The 9,712-nt window shown below is 33.5% G+C and overlaps 1 protein-coding gene across 1 annotated transcript; it reads left to right on the forward strand.

The window, feature by feature from the left end:
* Window positions 1-374: 374 nt before the first annotated feature.
* On the forward strand, window positions 375-1,043 carry LOC148205780 (uncharacterized). Its single transcript, XM_088105342.1, has one exon. It carries the CDS (start codon window positions 375-377, stop codon window positions 1,041-1,043), a length of 669 nt encoding a protein of 222 aa, XP_087961468.1.
* The last annotated feature ends 8,669 nt before the right edge of the window (window positions 1,044-9,712 follow it).

Consider the following 9,712-nt stretch of genomic DNA (forward strand, 5'->3'; position numbering starts at 1 on the left):
TGGCTTTCAATCTCAGGTTGATTGATAGGACACTGGATGTAGGCATTGAGGCCGAACTAGTATAAAACTCAGAGTTTGATTTTCCTTTTCCCTATCTCTCTGCATTAATCGATTACATATTGTCATCATTCGAATACACATACTGTTATATTGCATACACATTGCTTGTTGTTCAAGAAAGGTTTAAAGATTCAACCTATTTGCGAAAAAGATTTGAAAAGCAAGTATTTTTATAAAACACCAATTCAACCCCCTCTTGGTGTTGAGAAACAAAGCTCACCATTTCTAACAATTGGCACCAGAGCTGATTTTCAAAAATAATTTGAAAAACAAATCGATTAACCTTTTTGTATAATCGATTGTTGATCCTAAAAATGACTTTTGTTTCTCAAACCTTTGGTGAAGGTATATCCACAAATAGACCTCCTCTATTTGCTAGTGAAAACTATGCCTTTTGGAAAATAAAAATGCAAGTTTTTCTTGAATCAGTAGACAAGGGTGTATGGAATGCTACACTCAATGGTCCATTTGAACCCACTCATGTGATAAATGGAAAAACTGTTTTGAAAAACTTTTCTGAGTGGACTCAAGAGGAAAACCGGAGAGCACATTATGATGTAAAAGCACGTAGTGTTATTGCTTTTTCTCTCACAATGGATGAGTTTTTTAGGGTTTCCCACTGCAAAACAGCTAAAGAAATGTGGGAAGTTCTTGAAGTCACACATGAGGGATCAAATGAAGTCAAGCGGGTCAGAAAGAATTCCCTAGTGCAGGAGTATGAAATGTTTAGGATGAAAGCTGGAGAGACCATTTATTACGTGCATAAAAGGTTCACACATACAGTCAACCATCTGATGGCTCTCGGCAAGGATTTTGAAAAGGAAGAAATCAACATCAAAATTCTGAAAAGCCTTAACAGAAGCTGGCAACCAAAGGTAATTGCCATATCCGAGTCAAAAGATTTAACTAACATAAATATGGCAACTTTGTTTGGCAAGCTCAGGGAACATGAATTGGAGCTTGGTAGATTGAGGGAAGAATAGGAGATTGAACAGAAACAATCGATTGCACTTAAGGCTACAAACAAAAGATCCTCCAAGAAGGCTGAATCTGATGTTGAGATAACTGAGAAAGAGGTAATGAATATGATGATAAAAAAGTTTACTAAATTAATGAAAAATAGAACTGCTGCAACTGACCATGCAGGTTACACAAAAGGAGGGAGAAAGAGCTCCAAAACCAACACGGTGACGTGTTATGAATGTGGCAAAGATTGTCACATCAAGCCGGAGTGTCCAAAGTTGATAAAAAGACAAAAAGATGATAAAAAGACAAAAATTTGACTCAAAGTATCCACAGGATAAGAGAAGAAGTAAGCAAAGGAAGGCTTACATTGCATGGGAGAATAACGATGATGACACATCAAGTGATGATGATCATAGTGTTGAGGAGGAGTCAAACTTGTGCTTCATGGTAGGATCTGTACATTCTAAAGACAGTGACTACGACTTTGATAGTGAGTCGAATGAAGTAAAATATGACTTGCTGCTGAATGTGTTTCAAGAATTACATGCTGAAGCAATGAGATTGCAATACAAGGTAAATCGATTACAGTCTGAAAGAAAAGATTGAGTATTGTATTAACAACCTTGTTGAAGAAAATGAAAAGCTCAAATAGGAATTGAAAGCTACTTTGTAATATGTTAAAACTGAAGTTCAGGTTGTAGAGAAAAAATGTGAAAATTGTCCTGCTCATTTAGAAAAAATCGATTACTTGACAAGCACACTATCTTCATTTACTCTAGGAAGAGATAATTTATATGTTGTTTTAAAGTCACAAGGTAGAGCAAGAAACAAACAAGGAATAGGCTACAAGGCTAAGAGCAATATAATTAATTCTAAGAAATTCATTGATCTAAGCAAACCTGTTACAAATGCATGCTTTTATTGTAATACCATTGGGCATTCTGTCAGGAACTATTACTACAGAAAGGTTGGTGTTCCAAGAGGAAAGTACAAGTGGATTCCAAAGGAACAACCTCCTGTGACTAACAATAAAGGCCCCAAGTTTATTTGGGTAGCTGCATCGAAACCTTTTGATTGTTTTGCAGGAAAGTAAGCTGCTACAGAGGCAAAGAAGTGCTCAAGGATGAAATTCAGTGGAATAAATCACAGATTCTTGAGTAACTAAATGTGGTAGCGAAAACTGTTAAATTCATGCAGTCATGCATTATAAGTTTTTATATGTGAATGCAAGTTGTGCGTATGATTGGTGATTGGTTGTCTGGTTAATGTTTTTGTATGAAAAACTGTTTTCACGATTTTTAATCGGTTATGTTAGAAACGAAATCGATTAGAGTTTTTGTTTGTTTTCCTATTTTGGTTGAATCTGTTAAATTGAAATCGACTATGAAATTAATAAAATTGATTAAATTTCCTGATATGGGCTTTCTTACTTTGAAAATTTAAATGGGCCTGTTTGATTGAAGCTCTTCTACGCACCTTTATATGTACTAGATTTTGAAATCTATAATGCACTGATCTTTTAACAAAAATGGTAAAACCTAGACCGAGTAAGATTCTTCATTGAATCATTCACAAAAATGGCCCCATCTTCTTCATCCAAACGCTACAAGAGTGTTGCTCAAATTGAGAGGAATGCAAGCCCAACTTGATGGATAAGTGATGATGCTACTAGAAATAGTTTTTTGTGCTGGAGAAAAATCAAGGAATTGTTCCGCATAAATCACTCAATTTGTCTCTGTTCAGTGGAGAAGGGTTCTTTTTTCCAAATTGGCTTAGTCATCAAAGAGTGGCAGAATTTGTTCAAATGAAAGGCGACTGCTATCCAGAGTTAATTGAAGTGTTCTACAATAATCTTCGTGTCATAAATGGCGATATTCATTTGCGGGTAAAAGGAGTAAACATCATAATCAATAATGATGTCTGGCTACCTGTCGCGGGACTCAAAGCTGAGGGTTGTATGTCTCACATAAAAGATTCTTTACATAACAAGAGGACTACAAAGAAGCAGATATACAGAGACTACCTTAGATATCCTGGTAGGTACAAAGGAGGAAAGATGCATTTGCATAAAGGATTGAATAGAGAAGAAAAGATGTGTGCATAAATTCTTGCATGATTATTACTACTAGGGAGATATCTACGCGATAGATTGACAAAAGAATATTTATATTTACTAAATGTCGTTAAGTCAAGAATACCAACTAACTAGGTTGCTGTTTTCAAGGAACATATGATTGATACCGGAATTAGTGATGAACATAACTTACCATATGGGGTGTTCATTAGTAAAATCTTGAAGCTCTATCAAGTCGTTCTTTTTGGGGAAACCAAAATCATCTACAACAGAACAAATGAAATTGGGAAAGCAATACTAACATTTATTGGTATGAAAAAGACTACTGATGGTTGGGTATTAAGTGATGTTCAAAATCAATCTGGACATACAGAGGAACTGTCTGACTTTGATGATGATTCTATCTCATTTTCTCCCACTAGTATAAAAATCACGTACAATGTCGAATATTTCGGGCTTTTAACGGCGAAATCACAAACGACATCATATCAGGAGACGTTAAATTTACGTCGAATTTAAAAAATTCGATGTTAAACTTAACGTCGAATTTTGACAATATTCGACATTAAACTTAACTTTGAATTTTGTCAATATTCGACGTTAATCAATTTTTTTTTTATTTTTTTAATTAATTGTGATCCTTTTTTACAACTCTACTAGACCTGATAAGCAGAAAAAACAAAAAATTTCAATTTTTGGTATTTTATAAAGCATGAACTATGAACGTGTAGTATCAACAACAAACAATAATAATCAACAACAAACAAGTTCAATCAAACAACAAGAACAAACACGTTCAACTAAACAACAACAACAAACAAGTTCAACAAAAAAAAAAACATCAAACAAGTTCTTCAAAACAAAAACAAAAACGAAAACGAAAACGAAAACTAACCTTCAAAAGTTGGGTTCGTCGGAATAAAGTTTTGTCACAGTGAGAGAGAAAACAAAATGCGCCTATGAAGGACAAGAGCATGAAAAGAATCGGTTCAAACAAACAAAAATCATACATAAAGTAATTAATTAACATACATTTGTATCAAATGAAAGAAAGATTACATGTGATGCTTGTCAAACTTCGTTCAAGAAAAGTTTGAGAAAAGAACAGGGTATCGCGCGCTAAGATAAAGTGAATGAATTTTCAATCTCCCGCTCAAATTTTTATTGAATTCACTTACCTTTTGACGTCGAATTTAAAAGTCATTCGACATTTTATATCCTTTTACATCGAATTACAATTCTAAACGACGTTTAATAGTTGCATTTATTTACAAAAATTCTACCGCTCATTTTTAACTTTGGTTATTCAGTGGTTGGACGTTAAACGCATGATGTTATAAGCTGTTTTTGTACTAGTGTCCCAAATGTAAATTTGAGAGATTTGTTATGAACAAATTCAAGAAAGTATATGGAAGGACTGGAAAAACGAAAAAATCTTTATTCATAATGAAAAAGAAGTTAGAAGAGCTCATTAAAAATTGTGTTGACAACTCTTCTTCAACAGATGAATCAAGTGAAGAGAATTCAATGGAAGAATTTGAATCAAAATAGGATTTTTTGTGTTTTCTTAGTTTTTTTTTTTTAGGCTTTTTTACTTGTTTTGTCTTGTTTTTGTAATGAATGGCCTTACATGTCATATATTTTGCTTTATCTGGTTATAATCGTTTGGACTATGAATGAAAATTATACTTCTGGTTATTATTCAACCTATGTGAATGAAAAATTGTGATTGACTCCATTGAGTTGATTAATAATAAATTCAATCACTAGTATGTATGTATACATTTTACATATCTCATTGTTACATGTTGTTGTTGCATAATCATATTTAAAATGTGATAATGATTACTGTACTGCATAAATACTAAAATGCTTGATCTAGATGAATTTGAAAGTTTATTGTTAAAATAAAATGACTCAATTTCTCACACTAAGAGGGGGTTGAATTGGTGAAGTATAAAATTTAAAACTTTCAAAATCATTTTCACCAAAAGATATGCCTTTATACTTTTCTTGAAACACAAGTTAAAAGATTTTCAATGGAGTGGAAATTTAATCAAATGTGTGTAAAGTATAATCGATTGAATGTAACAGAGTAGGGATCAGAAAGATCAAACATTGAGTTTTTATATTGGTTCGACCAAGCCTACATCTAGTGTCCTTCCAATCACAGGAAGCCAATGCACTATAATGATTAAGGTTTTTACAACAAGGTTTTTATAGAGACCTCACGTCAAAAATATAAAACTCCTCTCTAACCCTCTAATCAAAATATGGGCAGTATACAAACATACTAGCAGCAAGAATCCCCACTCCTACAGTCCAACACCTTTGAGGCACCCTCAAAGTCAAGAACGTAGCATGTCCTTCTTCCTATAATCACAACAGGAAACTCAACCCAATCTTTAGCACATTGTAGAACCTGATCTTGTAGTAGACACCCAAATGTGCAAATAGAACAGACTTTGAAAACTCAGCAATTCTTGCTCTTCAAGAAATCAAAATTAGTTGATCACCACGGTCAAACTAGTTTCTTGAAGCTTTCTTTCTTTCTGTAAACTTTTCACTTTTCTGCAAAAGAATATGAAAATGTTAGAATCACAAAAGTCTTTTTCAGAAATCAAATTCGTGTCAATATATAGATGAACTCGTATCAGACGCAGCATAATCGACTTTGCTACTAATGCAGTCGAATACACCAATTCAGTTATAACATTTAGTAGCAGTCAAAGCACTTAATTCAATTCACAATTAATGTAATCGAATAACATTTAATGCTTGGTCAACACATTTAAAAATATAGCCGTTGTAACAGTTATATCAAGCATTAATAGATTTCAAAATAGTAACAAACTTAATCAAATACATATCGCATGTAATCGATTATGCAACAGTGTTATGCAAAGTTTTGAAAACTTTTCTCTTTGAAAAACTCTCACAACACACTTGAAAAGTTTTTGAAAATACACGAGTTTTAATCGATTCACCCTGTAATGTAATCGATTTCAACCTGTTGTTTTGACACACATTTAAAGTTCAACATTGGTGCTTGTGGTTATTTCATCCAAAAACATATGTCATGCATTCATGTATAAAATCACATATATAACATAGTGAAATGCAATGAACAACACAACAACAACACAATCATGTTCTCATATACGCATATAACATATAAGCATAGCACATGTAACACATAAAACACATGTGTTATTAATTATGTATTGTCATCATCAAAAACTCAGATATTACTAAGATTGTGGGTTCAGCTAAACCAGTGCTCCCCCTATAAACAATCTCAGCAATCTCCCGCTTTTTTGATGATGCACAACCATGATTAATAATCAACCATGTTGCACAACTCAATACAGATTATCAATCAATTACCAACCAACATAATTCTCCCCCTTTGGGCATTAGCAAAAAAGGTAAGCATAATGGTATTGATATACAAATAATCAAGCATATAGAGATGCATCAGATAATCATAAAACAAGTAATGATGCTCCCCTTGTCAAAGATATTCACATGAAATTAAGATATTTTCCCCTTTAAATGAAGACATGTGAAATATATCAATCATATGCAATGCTCCCCCTGTCATTATACATATTTCAATCTCAAAATACAGATGCACAATGCAATAATCAGAATATGTCAGAGCATTTATCAACATGCAATAACATTGTATCATATCAGATATATCACAGTAATAACATAGAGATATTGATTCAATCAAGCAACACATTTTAATCTCTTATTATCTCAAATATTTTATGCAGCAGATAAGCATAGATATATAAGAATAAACAATCAACATCAAATAAAACAAGATCTAAAGATATAAGATATTCTAGTTTTGGAATCTTTAAACTCCTGATGATGTTTAATCAATTTGATCTCAGTCAGAGTCGATTTCTTGCTGTAGCATATGCTAGATTGTCCAGTTCAGCAAGTGATATTCCTACAAAACTTTTCCAAGTCTTTCCAGATCAAGCATTTTAGAATCAATGTTATACAGGAATTAATGTGTGAGTATGCAAATGTATGAAAATAACAGTAATCAATAATTCATTCGCATACAAACATAGTGTAATCGATTTAATCAATTCAGTTTTGTTCAATTTACTGATACACTTTTTGAATCACAGATTTGATTAACACTGATTTCATTAATGTCAAACTTGAAATACAATTAGGTAAAGCCAAGACAAAGATGACATATAAAGCCATTTATTACAGAAGAACACAAGACAATACAGTTAACATAGAAAATAAACTAAAACACGCACTCCTAGTAACCCTATTCTGATTCAGATGTCTCCCTAGAGTCCTCATCAGATGAACTGCTTTCCCTTTGTTGTAAAGCATTGTCAAGTTTTCTTTCAATCTGATTAACTTTTTCAGTCAGAATCCTGAATTGATCAGCTGCAAATCTCTCAAAATTGGTTTAAGGGAAGAAGTTTGTGTGTTCTTCATTCACAACTGTACTTCCTGAACTATTGACAAGTCTTCTTTATCTTTGAAGCACCAAACTTTTACAGTCTTTACCAATCCAAAAGATGCAATAGTATTTCTGTTTATTATATTTGTGCAGTTGCTAGAACACTTTTGCTTGCCACTGATATCCACCCCTTGAAGCACAAGTATTCGACTTACACAAATAGCATAGGGCAAATAATGAGATTTCCTGAGTGAAACATTTGTCATATGATCTTTTAACACCTCCACCTAGTTGGTGGGAACATCATTTTTGATTGCATATAACAAATAAACATCTTCGGTGGTCATTCTATCTTGTAATAATCTTCTAGGTAGAATTACCCATGCAAGAAGGTAAGCTATAATCCTTTCTTCCATGTTCAATCCTTCATGCACATACAGTCTTTCAATAGTATATCTTCCTGGAAATCTCAGCCAGGTTCTGTAGATATCTTTCTTTTTCAGCCACTGGTTTGTCTCAGAATTTGGTAGATGAGAGAAGATGCCTTCTTCTTTCAGTCCCGCAATTTGTTGCCAAACATCATTGCTAATGTGAATATCAACACCTTTCACTCTTGATTGAATAACACCATTTGTTATCCTCAAGTTGTTGTAAAACACCCTTACCAGGTCAGGGTACCAATCACCCTTCATCTGAAAATATGTAGAGAGTTCCTGAGTTTCAAGTTATCCTAGAAACTGGATGCCCTCTCTTTCAAACAAACTTAGATTCAGGTATTTGGGTGGAACAACAATCTTGACCCTTCCATCTAGAAATCTTTCTCTGGTCTCATCATCATTGATCCAACTTGAGGGATCAGGTCCTCTTGCAGTTGCCACTTCTTTGCCTCTGCTTCGACTACAAGAAAAAATTGAATTACATACAGTCAAAATCCGTATATAAGGTCCAAAATCCGTATATAACACTTGGTGGATGATTTGAAGACGCCATGTGATGTAGAGTTCTTGGTCAATCTTTCTTAGTCTAGGGTTACAGGATTATGAGCACAGAACACTCTAAATGCTAATACAATGAAATAAATGAGACAACCACGAGGGCGCAAACAACAATGATTCAATCAGGCCCAATTTAAATTTTCAAATCATAAGAAAGTTCAAAACGGAGATTATTAATCGATTTCAATAAAAACAAAGTCAACTTAATGTGTTAACAGAGTGTTACCAAAAACAAAGAAACACAATCAGAGATTATAGTCGACTCAGTTCATAACATAATCGATTAAAATTCGCATAACAATGTTTTCACAAAAAACAATCAATCAAACAACATATAGCAAACATGCATATAACAATCAATCATACAAATGGTTATAATGCATGAAAGAGTTTTGTTACAATTACCACAATCAGTGACTCAAGAATTTTTTTAATTTCATCATGGTAGTTCATCCTTGAGTTAAATACTGCTTCAGCAGCTACTGCTCCTTTCCTGCACAATAGTTAAAATGGTACCCATTTGAACTTGGGTCCTCTCTTGTTAGTAGCAGGAGGCTGTTCCTTGGGAACCCATTTGTATTTTCCCTTTGGAACACCAACATTTCTAAAATAGCAGTTTCTAACATTATGACCAATTGTGTTGCAGTAAAAGCATGCATTAGTAGTAGGTTTACTCAGATCAATAAATTCTGAGTTTATCCTATTACTTTTAGCCTTATAACCAATACCTTGTCTTTAGATAGCTCTTCCAGATGATCTTAACACAACATCAAGATTTTCTTGACCTTGAGTAAATTTGGCTAATGTGCTGGTTAAGCAGTCGATTTTCTCAATGTGTATAGGACAGTTATCACATTTTTTCTCAACAACTTGTATTTCGGTCTTGACTGTCTCAGATTTCAAAGCTTCTTCAAGATCTTTTTCAAGCTTTTCATTATCCTATACTAGATTATCAATTCTGTATTCATAGTCCTTTCTCTCAGAGGATAATCGATTCACCTTATATTGAAGTCGCATGGCTTCTGCATGTATCTCCTGAAATGCATCCAATAGCATGTGGTATACTTGACCTCTATTGGTTCAATTTCAAATTCACGATCACTTTCATCATCAGATTGTGCAGAGCCTACCATGAAGCATAAATTTGACTCCTCTTCAGCACTATAATCATCA

Source organism: Vigna umbellata, chromosome 1 (genome assembly GCF_029865625.1).
Source record: "Vigna umbellata cultivar VRB3 chromosome 1, Vumbellata_1.0, whole genome shotgun sequence".
Lineage (NCBI taxonomy): Eukaryota > Viridiplantae > Streptophyta > Magnoliopsida > Fabales > Fabaceae > Vigna > Vigna umbellata.

Bases quoted from the DNA above. Each gene is read 5' to 3' on its own strand.
- LOC148205780 (XM_088105342.1), top strand. From the start codon at position 375: ATGACTTTTGTTTCTCAAACCTTTGGTGAAGGTATATCCACAAATAGA.